The sequence below is a fragment of the Dryobates pubescens genome, chromosome 11 (assembly GCF_014839835.1).
Source record: "Dryobates pubescens isolate bDryPub1 chromosome 11, bDryPub1.pri, whole genome shotgun sequence".
NCBI lineage: Eukaryota > Metazoa > Chordata > Aves > Piciformes > Picidae > Dryobates > Dryobates pubescens.
This window is the reverse complement of record NC_071622.1, coordinates 37,519,613-37,536,607: the sequence shown is the minus strand read 5'-3', so window position 1 is coordinate 37,536,607 and position 16,995 is coordinate 37,519,613. Positions and strand designations below refer to the sequence as shown.

Genomic DNA, 16,995 nt, shown 5'->3' with positions numbered 1-16,995 from the left:
GTTTCTTTGGTTTCAGCCATTGAAACTCTGTCTGGAAAACTGGAGAATTGCATGAAAGAGCTGAAGGATGAATTTAAAAACACCATCTCCCAATTGGCACAAAGAGATGATTCCAATTCTTCCTCCAGGTGGGTACAGGTTTCATCTGTGAGGAATAGACATCCTCCAAGGAGGTCATTCCAAAACAGATCAAACCAAAACAGACCACCAAGGCAGTCACGTAGGACTATTTGGATTACCCTGCGTGATCAGTTTGGTGAGAACATGAACAGGTGGGATGGTCAACCAACTTCTAATCTTTTCAGGAGACTGAGAGAACTGCAAAGTGGCAGAACCCGAGGTAGCAATACCAGAAGGGTAGCTGTTACTTCTACAGTTCCCCAGGACAACTCTAGTAGCTCCAACAGTGGCTCCAGTTCTAACACTGCACAGTGTGCTCGTTGCACCTGTGGACATGTTCCCCATAACTAGGGGTGCCCTGCCTCCCGCCAGGGGGAGGAGAGGGGTAATACAGATAACAGAATCTATTGGGATGTGTACATCCAGTGGCCTGGCACTTCACACTTTCAGAAGTACAGGGCCTTGGTTGACACAGGAGCTCAGTGCACCATATTGCCATCAAATTATCAGGGATCAGAGTCCATAACTATTCTGGGAGTCACTGGTGGATCTCAAGAGTTAAGTAAAGTGGAGGTTAATATAAGCTTAACTGGTAAACAATGGAAAAAGCATACAGTTGTGACCGGACCTGATGCACCTTGTATTTTGGGAATTGATTTTCTGAGAGAAGGGCGTTTCAAAGACCCTAAAGGTTACAAATGGGCTTTTGGAGTAGCTTCTGTAGAAATTGATGGACAAAAACTGAAGCTGTCTGCTAGACCTGAGCTTTCTGATGAATCTGCAGTTGTGGGACAACACAAGATTCAGGACATTAAGTTGCCGGTTGCTTCTCGGACTGTGCATCACAGACAATACAGAACCAACCGTGACTCTTTGTTGCCCATTCAGAATCTGATTCGTCAGTTGGAGAGTCAGAAAGTCATCAGCAAAACTCATTCACCTTTCAACAGTCCAGTGTGGCCTGTGCGAAAGCCGAATGGAGACTGGCGTCTGACAGTGGACTACCGAGCCCTGAATGAAGTAACTCCGCCTATGAGTGCAGCAGTACCAGACATGATGGAACTCCAGTATGAGCTGGAATCCAAAGAGGCCAAATGGTATGCTACCATAGACATTGCTAATGCCTTCTTCTCTATTCCCATAGCAGAGGAATGCAGGCCTCAGTTTGCTTTCACCTGGAGAGGAATCCAGTACACTTTCAACAGACTGCCAATGGGCTGGATCCACAGCTCCAGCATCTGTCATGCAGTGATCCATGATGCTCTGGAGGAAGGTGGTGCTCCAGAACACATCCAGTTCATCGATGATATCATCGTCTGGGGTAAAACTGCTGAGGAAGTCTTCGAGAAAGGTAACAAAATCATGGACATTCTCCTGAATGCAGGTTTTGCCATCAAGAGAGACAAAGTGAAAGGTCCTACCACAGAGATCCAGTTTCTGGGAGTGCAGTGGCAGGATGGACGCCGACACATTCCAGTGGATGTGGTAAATAGAGTCTCTACCATGGCAAATCCCACGAACAAGCAAGAAACTCTACGTTTCTTGGGGATAGTGGGATTTTGGAGACTACACATTCCTGGATACAGTCAGATTGTGAAACCTCTGTATGATGTGACTCGAAAGAGGAACAGTTTCCACTGGGGACCTGAACAACAAGCAGCCTTTGACCAGATAAAGCAAGAAGTAGTCCAAGCAGTGGGTCTGGGACCTGTGCGAGATGGTCCAGACATTAAGAACATTTTGTACACGGCTGCAGGTGACAATGGTCCAACCTGGTGCTTGTGGCAAAAAGCTCCAGGTGAGACACGTGGACGACCTCTTGGTTTCTGGAGTCGAGGTTACAGAGGTTCAGAGGCTAATTACACTCCAACAGAGAAAGAGATTCTAGCTGCCTATGAAGGAGTGAAAGCAGCTTCTGAAGTAATTGGAACTGAGTCACAACTTCTCTTAGCTCCCAGATTGCCAGTTTTGAATTGGATGTTCAAAGGCAAAGGTTCCACACCACATCATGCCACAGATTCCACCTGGTCTAAGTGGATGGCCCTGATAACACAGAGAGCTCGAATGGGAAATCTTGAAAGACCTGGTCTGGTGGAGGTGATCTCAAGTTGGCCTGAAGATACCAACTGTGCTAAACCTCCAGAGGAGAGAGTAACTCATGCTGAGGAAGCTCCTCCTTACAATGACCTTTCTGATGATGAGAAGAAATATGCTTTGTTCACAGACGGTTCCTGTTGTCTCGTCGGGAACAAGCGAAGGTGGAAGTCTGCCGTGTGGAGTCCAACACGCCGAGTTGCAGAGGCGAAGGATGGAGAAGGAGAATCCAGTCAGTTTGCAGAGGTAAAAGCTGTCCAGCTAGCTCTCGACGTGGCTGAACGTGAGAGATGGCCAAAGCTTTATCTCTACACCGACTCATGGATGGTAGCCAATGCTCTATGGGGTTGGCTAAAGAACTGGAAAAAGAATGGCTGGCAGAGGAAAGGAAAACCCATCTGGGCAGCTGACCTGTGGCAAGACATTGCTGATCGAATCGAGAGAATTCCAGTGAAAGTGAGACACATTGATGCTCACATTCCCAAGAGCAAAGCTACTGAGGAACAGCAGCACAACCATCAGGCAGATCTAGCTGCAAGAGTTTCTCAAGTAGACAAGGACTCTGAACTTGATCTCGACTGGAAACACCGAGGTGAGATATTCTTAGCTCGGTGGGCTCACGATTCGTCAGGACATCAAGGCAGAGATGCAACATACCAATGGGCTCGTGACAGATCCATAGACATTTCCATGGATGCCATCACACAAGTCATCCATGACTGTGACATTTGTGCTGCTATTAAGCAGGCAAAGAGAATTAAGCCCTTGTGGTATGGTGACAGATGGTCCAAATACAGGTATGGTGAAGCTTGGCAGATTGACTACATCACTCTACCACGTTCTCGTTCTGGTAAGCAGTACGTGCTTACTATGGTAGAGGCAAACACTGGATGGCTGGAAACTTACGCAGTCCCACATGCAACTGCACGCAACACCATTCTCGGTCTGGAGAGACAGATCCTGTGGAGACACGGAACTCCAGAGAGGATTGAGTCAGACAACGGAACTCACTTCAAGAACAACCTTGTAAAGAGCTGGGCAAAAGAGCACGGTATTGAGTGGATTTTCCATATTCCTTACTATGCACCAGCTGCAGGGAAGATTGAACGCTACAACGGTTTGTTGAAGACCACTCTCAAAGCCATGGGAGGTGGATCTTTGAAAAACTGGGAGAAACATTTAGCACAAGCAACCTGGCTGGTGAACAGTAGAGGTTCAGTGAACCGAGCTGGACCTGCACATTCTGATCTGCTACAGAAAGTAGAAGGTGATAGAGTTCCTGTTGTTAGGGAAAAGAATCTGTTAGGTAAAACTGTTTGGGTATTTTCGCCCTCAGGAGAGGCTAAACCTGTCCGAGGGGTGGTTTCAGCAGAAGGTCCGGGTCACACTTATTGGGTAATGCAAGAGAATGGTGAAATTCAGTGTATTCCACAAAGAGATTTAACTTTAGCTGAGAGAGTTTAATTTCAGAATGTTGTACAGCTACAGCGCGTCCAAAGGAAAGAGTCCCTGAGGAATCTACGGTGCACGAACCCTGAGAACCCTGAGAGCCCTGAGTCAACTGAGAGTCCCTGAGTCCCTGTTTCCCTTTTTCTTCGCTTCGTCTGCGGAGAGACAAACTGTTTTCCATTTTCTTGATTTTGGATTTTCTTGGACTTCTGAATCATCTACATCTGAGTATAGCCGGAATGGACGATGAACTTAACTTACGAACTGTAAATATTGTTCTGGATTGGATGGACAGTACGAACAGCCAATGAAATTGTTTAGAAAGGGGTGGACTGTGGTCGTTTGAGGCTGTGCCTTTAAGAACAAACACTGCTGGAACACACTGGCTAATGTTTTTGGTACTAGAACCAAAACATTCTGATATTCTAAACGAATTTCATTGGTTGATAAACAAAAATTCAGCTTTAGATTGTGAAGCGGTTGGAAATTTTTTTTTTCCTCAGTTCAGTTGGGTTTGGGAGTTGGGGGAGTTTGGTGTTTCAGCCTGTTCTCCCTGCCTGCTTCTTCTGCGAACTGCTGGACTTGGCCTTCAGATAAGCAAACACTAATCCTGCATGGGCTTTTGAAGCTTGCTAACAACTCTTTTCCTTAGTAACTTGCCTTTCTCTCTCTCTAACCCCTTTTTGGGGAAAAAGGGAGGTAAGGGGGGGAGAGAGGGGGGTTCCAAAGAGGGGATCCCTCCCTGAGGGAGGGATTTTTGTTGTGTTATTTGTCTTTGCTGTGTATTTCTGTGTATATATTGTAAATACCTGTATATATTGTGTTATATATAACCTGCTTTCCATATATGCTTGTAAATATATAGCTTTTGCTCTTCGACTGAGTTAGCTGTGGTTTCTTACTCTGTGGAGGAGGGAGAGCTAAGCCCTCTCTCAACCTACCACAGGTTGTTGTGGCCAATGTGTACAACCTGGCACTTGGATGTGTTCAATCTCCTGCCCTTGGCCTCTGCCCGTCTGTCCAGCCTGTCAAGGTTTCTCTTCAGAGCTCTCCCACCCTTTAACAGATCAACTCCTGCCCCCAGCTTGGTGCCATCTGCAGATTTACTGATGATGGACTCCATCCCCTCATCCAGATCAGATTTAGTCTCAACATTTCAACGGTACCCTACCAACCCCCTAACATTTACACCAGAAGCCGAGGAAATCACATCTCCTTACCCACAGTCAAATTTGCACGTGACCAGAAGCGAGCCATCGGCTTCCTTAGGAAGCTCAACTGCAAAATTCTTTGGTATGCTCCTCAAATGACAATTGAATGCAAACTCTAACCACCCACAGCAGTGCTTCAGCAGAGGTCATGGGAGCCACAGGCAGCGAAACGAGGTGTCACCACCAACACTCCTTTCTACTGCCACGCTCCAAGCAACGCACAGAGAAATGCAAGCAATGGTTTGGGGCTCCCACACCACATTCCGAATGCTCACAGCTCTCACTCAGATTCTCCCTGACAAGACTTACCTTGATAAGGTTTGAGTACAGGTCCACTACACTGTTGCAGAACTTTTCCACATCCTGTGTGAGGAGTTGGTCTGGATTAGCTATTCGGTTGTCCAGGTTTCCCATTTTGTAGTATGTGTAAGCTCTGCAATAGAACAACAGCTGAGTGACAGACAGTAGTTCCTTACCTGGGATCTCCAGTAACTGGAACCCCACACTTCATACAACTGTGGAAGTAGTGCAAGTGTTAAAATGACTTGATGGAACGAGTCCAGAGAAGGGCAACAAACTTGGTGAGGGGTTTGGAACACAAGCCCTACGAGGAGAGGCTGAGGGAGCTGGGGTTGCTTAGCCTGGAGAAGAGGAGACTCAGGGGTGACCTTACTGCTCTTAACAACTACCTGAAGGGAGGTTGTAGACAGGCAGAGGTTGGTCTCTTCTCCCAGGTCAGCCAGCACCAGAACAAGAGGACACAGTCTCAGGCTGCACCAGGGGAGGTTTAGGTTGGATGTTAGGAAGAAGTTCTACACAGAGAGAGTGATTGCCCATTGGAATGGGCTGCCTGGGGAGGTGGTGGAGACACCATCATTCGAGGTGTTCAGGAGGAGACTTGATGGGATGCTTGGTGCCATGGGTTAGTTGATTAGGTGGTGTCGGATTGGTTGATGGGTTGGACGCGATGATCTTGAAGGTCTCTTCCAACCTGGTTTATTCTATGACCACATGGAGTCAACACAGCTTGTGCTTCTGCCTGACCAGGTCCATAGAAATGCTTATGCTCCAGGAGGTCTTATTTGAAGCTCAAGCCTGTGCTCCTCTACACACTGTTGCTGCACTGAGAATCAGAAAACCCTCGCAACCTGGCACACCTAACAGCCAAAACTCAGTGCAGGAGGACATGCACAGCTACTCAAGTTCACACATCCAATTCAGTCTGCAGGATTAGCAGAACTGTATTTAAGCAACTGGAGCACTTTGGAAGCTAACCCAGTCATCTAAGAACATATTTTTTTTACCCCACAATCCAGCCAACTTTGCTGCCTTTGGGTCTGCGCCATATATGACACGGATAAGGCACTGAGTGTAAGGTAATTGTCGCCAGAAGTCTTTGCTGAACAGCAGACCTAACCTATTAAAGCACCTTGCTCTCTTCCAACCTGGTCTGGTCTATCCTTCTTGTCTGGCCTGGCCTGGTCTAGCCTTCTCGTCTGGCCTGGCCTGGTCTAGCCTTCTCGTCTGGCCTGGCCTGGCCTGGTCTAGCCTTCTCGTCTGGCCTGGTCAGGTCTGGTCTAGCCTTCTCGTCTGGCCTGGCCTGGTCTAGCCTTCTCGTCTGGCCTGGCCTGGCCTGGTCTAGCCTTCTCGTCTGACCTGGCCTGGCCTGGTCTAGCCTTCTCGTCTGGCCTGGCCTGGTCAGGTCTGGTCTAGCCTTCTCGTCTGGCCTGGTCTGGCCTGGCCTGGCCTACCCTTCTCGTATGGCCTGGCCTGGCCTACCCTTCTCATCTGGCCTGGCCTGGTCTGGCCTGGTCTATCCTTCTCCTCTGGCCTAGCCTGGTCTATCCTTCTCCTCTGGCCTGGCCTGGCCTATCCTTCTCCTCAGGCCTGGCCTGGCCTGGCCTATCCTTCTCCTCTGGCCTAGCCTGGTCTATCCTTCTCCTCTGGTCTGGCCTGGTCTATCCTTCTCGTCTGGCCTGGCCTGGTCTATCCTTCTCGTCTGGCCTGGCCTGGTCTATCCTTCTCCTCTGGCCTGGCCTGGCCTGGTCTATCCTTCTCCTCTGGCCTGGCCTGGCCTGGTCTATCCTTCTCGTCTGGCCTGGCCTGGCCTATCCTTCTCCTCTGGCCTGGCCTGGCCTATCCTTCTCCTCTGGCCTGGCCTGGCCTATCCTTCTCCTCTGGCCTGGCCTGGCCTATCCTTCTCCTCTGGCCTGGCCTATCCCTCTCCTCTGGCCTGGCCTGGCCTATCCTTCTCCTCTGGCCTGGCCTGGCCTGGTCTATCCTTCTCCTCTGGCCTGGCCTGGCCTATCCTTCTCCTCTGGCCTGGTCTATCCTTCTCATCTAGTCTATCCCTCTCTTCTAGTCTTCTATTATTCTATTCTATTCTTCTCACTACGTTCTCAAAATGATCTGATACACTTCCAATCAATGAAGTTTTTACAGCTTTAAACATTAACCAAGTTTGACTTACTTAAGGTATTCTTCATAGAGGTATTTGGTAAGCCGTACTCGGAAGCAGAGTTTCAATTCATTGAGACCATACTTCAGGAAGTTATTCACTAGAGAGATCTAAAAGGAGACAGTTGTTCAGTATTCAGTTAACAAGGTTTAATACACTTTGATCAGTTTGCAGCATACACTGTGCAAACACTGCACAACAGGGGCCTTCTCTCCTTTAAGTCAGTTACACCATCAACACAAAGACAACCAGACTGTCTGCAGGACCACTGATTGGCCTTAAAAACTCCAGATCCCTCTCCCTCTGAAGAGGACTCCCTCCTCTCCCTCCCTCCCTCCGAAGAGGACTCCCTCCTCTCCCTCCCTCCCTCCGAAGAGGATTCCCTCCTCTCCCTCCCTCCCTCCGAAGAGGATTCCCTCCTCTCCCTCCCTCCCTCCGAAGAGGACTCCCTCCTCTCCCTCCCTCCCTCTGAAGAGGACTCCCTCCTCTCCCTCCCTCCCTCTGAAGAGGACTCCCTCCTCTCCCTCCCTCCCTCTGAAGAGGACTCCCTCCTCTCCCTCCCTCCCTCTGAAGAGGATTCCCTCCTCTCCCTCCCTCCCTCCGAAGAGGATTCCCTCCTCTCCCTCCCTCCCTCCGAAGAGGATTCCCTCCTCTCCCTCCCTCCCTCCGAAGAGGATTCCCTCCTCTCCCTCCCTCCCTCCGAAGAGGATTCCCTCCTCTCCCTCCCTCCCTCTGAAGAGGATTCCCTCCTCTCCCTCCCTCCCTCTGAAGAGGATTCCCTCCTCTCCCTCCCTCCCTCTGAAGAGGACTCCCTCCTCTCCCTCCCTCCCTCTGAAGAGGACTCCCTCCTCTCCCTCCCTCCCTCCGAAGAGGATTCCCTCCTCTCCCTCCCTCCCTCCGAAGAGGATTCCCTCCTCTCCCTCCCTCCCTCTGAAGAGGATTCCCTCCCTCCCTCTGAAGAGGATTCCCTCTTCTCCCTCCCTCCCTCTGAAGAGGATTCCCTCCTCTCCCTCCTTCCCTCTGAAGAGGATTCCCTCCTCTCCCTCCCTCCCTCTGAAGAGGATTCCCTCCTCTTCCCCTATCTGAAGAGGATTCCCTCCTCTCCCTCCCTCCCTCTGAAGAGGATTCACTCCTCTCCCTCCTTCCCTCTGAAGAGGATTCCCTCCTCTCCCTCCCTCCCTCTGAAGAGGATTCCCTCCTCTCCCTCCCTCCCTCTGAAGAGGATTCCCTCCTCTCCCTCCCTCCCTCTGAAGAGGATTCCCTCCTCTCCCTCCTTCCCTCTGAAGAGGATTCCCTCCTCTCCCTCCCTCCCTCTGAAGAGGATTCCCTCCTCTCCCTCCCTCCCTCTGAAGAGGATTCCCTCCTCTTCCCCTATCTGAAGAGGATTCCCTCCTCTCCCTCCCTCCCTCTGAAGAGGATTCACTCCTCTCCCTCCTTCCCTCTGAAGAGGATTCCCTCCTCTCCCTCCTTCCCTCTGAAGAGGATTCCCTCCTCTCCCTCCCTCTGAAGAGGATTCCCTCCTCTCCCTCTGAAGAGGATTCCCTCAAGCATACGTATCTTCCGCTCTTCGGATAAAAACCTGTTCAGTGCAGGTCACAGATGTTGACAAGCTGAAGGAAAGTTAAGGATGGATAAAAACATAACAAGCCTCAGAAGAACCCAAAAGGGATTGGGAAAAAAAAAAATAGAGACCAAAAAGAAATCTTCCATCTTCAATAGTGTCAGCAGAATGCCAAACCTACAACGTTGAAACACCACCCAACGTTGTTAGGCAGTGCTAGAGACGATAGCACATTAAGCTATCAAAATTGCCATCCACAAAACCCACCTGAAAACCTAAACATCTGCCAGAAAAAGTTGCAATCAATAAGGGAATGAGCTGAGAAAGCACTCACAGCAGGCATGGCAGCGATGAAGCTGAACAGGTACTTCTTGAAATCCTTCCTGCTGCGGCCGATGATCGAACTGCAAATGACCACCAGCTAACAGTTAGTTACAGGAGAAGCCAGAAAGCACTAGCTAGCATCTCCCAGAAACACCCCAAATCCTGGTGGAAGCCTGGAGTATCAGCTGCAAGATGAAGCATGACAGGCTTGTTTAAACTGAGCCACGACGGGTAAGCAATTACATCCCTTCTGCTCCTGCGTTAGGGCTCAGAAATTCATGCTCTCAAAACACAAGTTCCTCTCCTCCTCTGCTCTTACAGATTCCCACAAGACAGACACAAAGCACAGTGAGCACTGCCCTCCCTGGGGGCTGGGGAGGGGAGCCAGAAGGGAGCACCCCCAAAAATGATTTGACAGCTGGCTGAACAGGAGCCAGCAGTGTGCCCAGGGGGCTAAGAAGGCCAAGGACATTCTGGCCTGTATCAGGAAGACTGTGGCCAGCAGGAGCAGGGAGGTTATTGTGCCCTGTGCTCAGCACTGCTTAGGCCACACCTTGAGTCCTGTGTCCAGTTCTGGGCTCCTCAGTTGAAGAAGGACATTGAGAGACTTGAAGGTGTCCAGAGAAGGGCAACGAGGCTGGGGAGGGGTCTGGAGCACAGCCCTGTGAGGAGAGGCTGAGGGAGCTGGGGTTGTTCAGCCTGGAGAAGAGGAGGCTCAGGGGAGACCTTCTTGCTCTCTACAACTCCCTGAAGGGATGTTGGAGCCAGGTGGGGGTTGGCCTCTTCTCCCAGGCAGGCAAGCAGCCCCAGAACAAGAGGACACAGTCTCAAGCTGTGCCAGGGGAGGTTTAGACTGGAGATGAGAACATTCTTGCCAGCAAGAGGAACTGGCCCTTGGGATGTGCTGCCCAGGGAGGTGGTGGAGTCCCCATCCCTGGAGGTGTTCAAGAGGGGACTGGATGTGGCCCTTGGTGCCATGGTTTAGTCATGAGGTCTGTGGTGCCAGGTTGGACTTGATGATCTTTGAGGTCTCTTCCAACCTTGGTGATTCTGTGATTTCCTGTGAAAGCAGTTCTTCCATTCTACAAAGCTCTGCAAGTCTCTCCTGAAATAGAGTATTACTTTGAATTGCCACTTAAAGGCAAGTCCTGAATGCTTCAATTAGCAGCAAGACCAACCAGAGATCTAGAAGAGCCTTTCTAAAACAGTGAGATTGAACAATTTGTGTTTACCAAGCTGAAGAGCAAACAGCTCACATGGAGGATGCTCCCAGGTTTCCCTGCCCCTGTTCTCAGCACCAGAGTGGCACTTCTTGCTGGTGGATTTGGGACTAGCAGGAATTTAGTGACCTGTTGGAGAAGGGTTGTGCTGCCACTGCTGTCCTGGCAGAGATGTAACCCCATGACTGCAGACGAGGGGGCTGATAGCTAGGACTGGGAGGCTTTGATGCAGGAGAGCAAAGGCCAAGAGACAACAATTGCCTTGCCCACAGCGTGAACATTGAGGAGGGTGACCTTGGCAGGCCAAGGAGAGACAGAGAAGTTGAGGAGGATCAGGACCTGGTTTAATGGCCATGGTGGTGCTGGTCTTAGAGGTCTTTTCCAACCAAAAGAGTTTTATGAGTCTGTGATTCAGTAAGAAGTAGCAGCCCTAATTTCCAAGCCACACATCCAAGTCTGTGACAGCGAACCACTATGGTGCTATTCCGAAACCACTGAAATCAAAGTGAGTTGGAGAGACTTCAGTGTACAAAGTGTGACAAGAAGAAATGAAGAAGAAGGAATTCCCTGTGAATGATAAGAAAAGTGTTTAAACCCAGCAAGTGTAGAGATACCTTTCAATGACTGTTCCATTCTGAATCATCCAGATGTCGCAGTACGTGCGGAGGACCAGCATCACAGCGATGAGCATCAAATAACCTGTCTGGTACAAAAGCAGAAGTGTAGCCATTAAACAATGGACACAGACAGCAGGGGAAGGCTCTGAGGAGACCTTATTATGGCCTTCCAGTGTCTGAAGGGTGCCTACAAGAAAGCTGGTGAAGGACCTTTTAGGGTGTCAGGTAGTGACAGAACTGGGAGGAATGGATCCAAGCTAGAGGAGAGGAGATTGACATTAGACATTAGGAAGAGGTTCTTCTCCATGAGGGTGGTGAGACACTGGAACAGGTTGCCTATGGAGGTGGTGGAGGCCTCATGTCTGGAAGTTTTTAACTTCTGGGCAACCTGATCTAGTGGAAAGTGTCCCTGCCCATGGCAGCAGGGCTGGAACTGGATGATCCTTGAGGTCCCCTTCCAACCCTGACAATTCTGTGAAGTGCTGCAATCATGCCTCGCAGAGAAGCATTACCCTGCTACCCCCAGCTAAGGTAATATTTGCTTACTTCACAGGAAACACACTGGCACACGAAATGTTTCATAAAATCCTGCCAATATCCTCATGGAGAAAGCTTGTCCTTTACAAAGCTGGACTTGGTTGGGCCTTGCTTGCACTGGCCACGTCCCATAGACGGAGTATGGCAGGCGTAAAGAAGACACTGCTATTCTGAGACGCCTTTCTGCCACAAACATAGGGTGCAAGGGACCTCTGAAGGCCACCTACTCCAACTCCACATTTAAAACAGGGCCAGGAGTAACCAGTCAGACCACTGATCCAAAATCCTCTGAATCTAACAGTCCAGACAGTTTTCCATCCACTTGAGTCATATCTAGCCAATTCAGTTTGGCTATCAGGGTATTAGGGGAGACCTCAGTCTCAAGGATTCACTACAATCAAAGCATTCAACATCCTCTGTTCCTCCCTTATCCACACTGTCAGTCAGGTCACCCCTGCAGGCAATTGGCTTAGTAAAGCCTGATCTGCCATTACTAATCCAGGCTGGGGTTAGCCATCCCCTTTTTGTCCTTTGTGTGGCCAGAGTCAGCTTCCAGGAGGATTTGCTCACAATCTTACTAGGCACACGGTGAGGCTCTGACCAGCCTGTAGCTTCCAGTCTACTTGGTTTTCCAAAGCTGGCAGTAATGTTTGGGTCTCTGGGGATTATCAGTAACCCCTCCTCATGGCCATGACCTTTTGTTGTTGATGGAAGCCAGCTCCATCAGCACTCTGCAGCATTCAACTTCCACGCGCTTCCTTTTCGTCACTGAGCTGTCACAAGTCCGGTGCATCCAGGCCAGGTGGCTGCCATGCTTGCTCAATACTCCCCTGCTGGGTTACACCCATCCTGGGTGGAAGGCTGGGAGAGCCTTGCCCTGCCCCTGGAGGATAAAAGAAACCTGATCCAGGTGAACAGAGAGGGACTTGGTTTCCCCTTCCTAGGAGGAGGAGTCCCCTGGGTCAAAGGTGGTCTATTCCACTCTCTCTTCCTGTCCAGCAAGCCTATAAAAAGGAAGACATTTGCTGCCATTGCCCTCTTCTGCCTTGCCTGCTCAAAAAGACCTCAGCTGCTGCTGGTTTCCTGCACTGACCACGTGGCTGGGCCTGGCTTTCCCTCTCCAGGCTGCATCCATGATTCCCTGAGGGGCTGAATCCATGTACACCCAGGGAAACACAAGGCCATCCAGGATTGCTTTTGTGTATTTGCCTATTTATCCTTAGCCCTTACCCTTGTAAACCCTCCCTGTTACTGCTATATATATACACTTTGCTAAAGGAAGTCACAGAATCATTAAGGTTGGAAAAGACCTCTAAGATCATCAAGTCCAACCTTCTACCCAATACCACCATGGCCATCAACCATGTCCCAGAGTGCCAAGGCCACAATTTCTTGTTAACTCCACCACCTCCCTAGGTAGCCTGTTCCAATCCCTGACCACTCTTGCAGCAAAAGAAATCGTTCCTAATCTCCAACCTAACCCTCCCCTGGTACACTATGAGGCCATTTGCTCTCATCCTGTCTTTAGCTACCTGGGAGAAGAGGCCAGTTCCAACTTCACTCCAACCTCCTTTCAGGTGCAATGAGGTCTCCTCTCAGCCTCCTCTTCTCCAGGCTGAACAACCCCAGCTCCCTCAGCCTCTCTTCCCAAGACCTGCTCCCCAAGGCCCTCAGCAGTTTTGTTGCCCTCACACAGTCCTGTGAGCCCAAGACAATGAGTAAGGTCACCTCTTGGGATGTACTTCTCCTACTTCCAAACTGACTCCAGATTACTTCCTTTTTGTAGATTCACCTCCTTCTCTTTTCCCCTACCCCCTTCTTTTTATTTCCCTTTCCCTTTCCTTATCAGGGGAAGGTGGGGGAGGGGGGGACTAGGGGAGGAATTCCCAATTTGCTATCATCTGAGCTCTTAAACTCCAGTTAAGGCTCAAAACCCTCACAATTCTGTACAGTGGGTCTTGTGCCTGATGCATGCTGACATTCTAACATACTGCAGTTCATCAGTTCTGAGCTCAACCAAGGCTCTTTTAAACACAGCTGAAGTGGTCTGGAAAGCACAAGAAGGATGTTGAGGCCAACCATTTCATTGCACTAAATCCTGGTCTGCCTAGCTTTCCCAAAATGATGCTCACAGACCTCCTGACACATTGGCTTTCCAGTGAGGGCTGTCCTAGATAGGAGTTATGACACAAAAGCACGGGTGAGCAGCGTGCTGTTGGAAGAAAGGAAGCATCTGTGCTGAGATGTGCACTGCCTGGAACTGAATCAAGCAAAACCCTCTGAAAAGACATGCCACAGCCAGTAGTTATTGGCTTCTCTTGCAGCTGGAAACCAGAACACAGCTTTTTAGTGAGCTAAGAACCAAACACACACATTACTTTGGTGATAGCAACAGAGAATATACAGCATGGGGAGTGAGGATGCTGTAATGGTGAAATGGCAATCTCTGGTTTGCCAGCCTCTGCTCAGAATAGTGCCTGCTGGCCCATGACAACCCCTGAAGGAACTGGATGCCCAATTAACACATCCAAGTGCTGGGTTCTGCACATTGGCCACAGCAACCCCATGCAGTGCTACAGGCTGGGGTCAGAATGGCTGGAGAACAGCCAGGCAGAGAGGGACCTGGGGGTGCTGGTCGATGGTAGGCTGAACATGAGCCTGCAGTGTGCCCAGGCAGCCAGGAGAGCCAATGGCATCCTGGCCTGCATCAGGAAGAGTGTGGCCAGCAGGAGCAGGGAGGTCATTGTGCCCCTGGACTCTGCACTGGTTAGGCCACACCTCGAGTCCTGTGTCCAGTTCTGGGCCCCTCAGTTTAGGAAGGAGGTTGACTTGCTGGAGCAAGTCCAGAGAAGGGCAACAAAGTTGGTGAGGGGTTTGGAGCACAGCCCTGTGAGGAGAGGCTGAGGGAGCTGGGGTTGCTTAGCCTGGAGAAGAGGAGACTCAGGGGAGACCTTCTTGCTCTCTGCAACTACATGAAGGGAGGTTGTAGCCAGGTGGGGGTTGGTTTCTTCTCCCAGGCAACCAGCACCAGAACAAGAGGACACAGTCTCAGGCTGCGCCAGGGGAGGTTTAGGCTGGAGGTTAGGAGGAAGTTTTACACAGAGAGAGTGATTGCCCATTGGGATGGGCTGCCTGGGGAGGTGGTGGAGTCACCATCACTGGAGGTGTTCAGGAGGAGACTTGATGGGATGCTTGGTAGCATGGTTTAGTTGATTAGGTGGTGTTGGATGATAGGTTGGACGTGATGATCTTGAAGGTTTCTTCCAACCTGTCAGCAGAATTATGCCTGAAGCCATTGATTTAATGGGGATATTGGTCTTAAGGGTATTTTTTCACTAAGAACCCCCATCCACCCACCCACCCACCCCTGGATGTATTCCAAGCAAATGTCTCCAGACAGAAGTTGCTGTGGGATAAGAATTTCTTTCCATACTAACTGTTGAATTAAGAAAGTGCTGTCGAAGCTTCTTATAGGGGAGTGCTCTCAAGGCAGGCACTGCACAGGTCACAGAGATGAAGATGGCCATTCTCAGACCTTTTAACACAACACAGTTAATTACAGACCTCTGCTCCTGTGAGAAAACATTCTAGACTTCAGTCCTCTGATGCCAGACAAGTTTGGTAACATTCAACCTGTTACAAATATCCTTTCTGACTAAAGCAGCAACAGATGCTTCCTGTGCCATGGCTTAGTTGATTAGGTGGTGTTGGGTGATAGGCTGAGACTCAATGACCTCAAAGGTCTTTTCCAACCTGATGAATGTGGCCAGCAGGAGCAGGGAGGTCATTGTGCCCCTGTACACTGCACTGGTTAGGCTGCACCTCTAGTCCTGTGTCCAGTTCTGGGCCCCTCAGTTTAGGAAGGAGGTTGACTTGCTGGAGCGTGTCCAGAAAAGGGCAACAAGGTTGGTGAGGGGCTTGGAGCACAGCCCTGTGAGGAGAGGCTGAGGGAGCTGGGGTTGCTTAGCCTGGAGAGGAGGAGACTCAGGGGTGACCTTATTGCTCTCTACAACTACCTGAAGGGGGGTTGTAGTGAGGCGGAGGTTGGTCTCTTCTCCCAGGCAACCAGTACCAGAACAAGAGGACACAGTCTCAGGCTGCGTCAGGGGAGGTTTAGGCTGGAGGTTAGGAGGAAGTTTTACACAGAGAGAGTGATTGCCCACTGGAATGGGCTGCCTGAGGAGGTGGTGGGGTCACCATCGCTGGGGGTGTTCAGGGCGAGGCTTGACAGGATGCTTGGTGCCATGGGTTAGTTGATTGGGTGGTGTTGGATGATAGGTTGGACACGGTGATCTTGAAGGTCTCTTCCAACCTGGTTTATTCTATTCTATTCTATACTAATTCTGCATTTTCACATTACTGTGCTGCCATATTAAAACCTGCAGCATGGTCTGGTCCTGTTCAAGCCCATGCTTTCATTTAAATTCTGATACAGTGGCAAAAGAAAATGTAACTCCCCAAATGTTGAGAGGCTTCAGTGTACAAAATGTGAGAAGAAGAAATGAAAAGAGCTTAGGAAATAAATTGTGGTTAAAAAAAGAGAAACAACATCAAATTGTGCTCCACAGTGGAGCAAGAGTTGAGTGAAAATGAGGGGGGGGTTGTTTGAAATAAAGCCAGAGAGAGAATCTCATCCAAAAATTGCAAAGATATCAGGTCCCCAACTGTTTCATAAGAACAAAGCAACTATAAAAAGTCTGGGTACATGTTGTGACACACTGCTTGCCCTGTGAATCACAGTATCACAGTATAACTAAGGTTAGAAGAGACCCCAAGGATCATCAAGTCCAACATGTCCCAACAGACCTCACAACTAGACCATGGCACCAAGTGCCACGTCCAATCTCCCCTTGAACACCTCCAGGGACGGCGACTCCACCACCTCCCTGGGCAGCACATCCCAATGACGAACGACTCGCTCGGTGAAGAACTTTCTCCTCACCTCGAGTCTAAACCTCCCCTGGCACAGCTTGAGACTGTGTCCTCTTGTTCTGGTGCTGGTTGCCTGGGAGAAGAGACCAACCCCTTCCTGTCTACAACCACCTTTCAGGTAGTTGTAGAGGGCAATGAGGTCACCCCTGATCCTTCTCTTCTCCAGGCTAAACAATCCCAGCTCCCTCAGCCTCTCCTCACAGGGCTGTGCTCAAGGCCTCTCCCCAGCCTTGTTGCCCTTCTCTGGACACCTTCAAGTGTCTCGATGTCCTTCTGAAACTGAGGGGCCCAGAACTGGACACAGGACTCAAGGTGTGGCCTAACCAATGCAGAGTCCAGGGGCACAATGACCTCCCTGCTCCTGCTGGCCACACTATTCCTAATACAGGCCAGGATGCCATTGGCCCTCTTGGCCACCTGGGCACACTGCTGGCTCATGTTTAGGCGGGTGTCAATCAGCACCCCCAGGTCC

At 50.2% G+C, this 16,995-nt stretch overlaps 1 protein-coding gene across 1 annotated transcript in view; it reads right to left on the bottom strand.

Annotated features, from left to right (window-relative positions):
• ABCD3 (ATP binding cassette subfamily D member 3) overlaps positions 1-16,995 on the bottom strand; it is a 61,011-nt gene that overhangs the window by 19,201 nt on the left and 24,815 nt on the right. Inside the window, exons 4-7 of the mRNA XM_054165664.1 lie at positions 11,052-11,140; positions 9,228-9,297; positions 7,345-7,442; positions 5,184-5,307 (exon numbers count right to left, since the gene is read on the bottom strand). Of these exons, the coding sequence (XP_054021639.1) occupies positions 5,184-5,307; positions 7,345-7,442; positions 9,228-9,297; positions 11,052-11,140 (381 nt within the window). The remainder of the gene's footprint in view (positions 1-5,183; positions 5,308-7,344; positions 7,443-9,227; positions 9,298-11,051; positions 11,141-16,995) is intronic.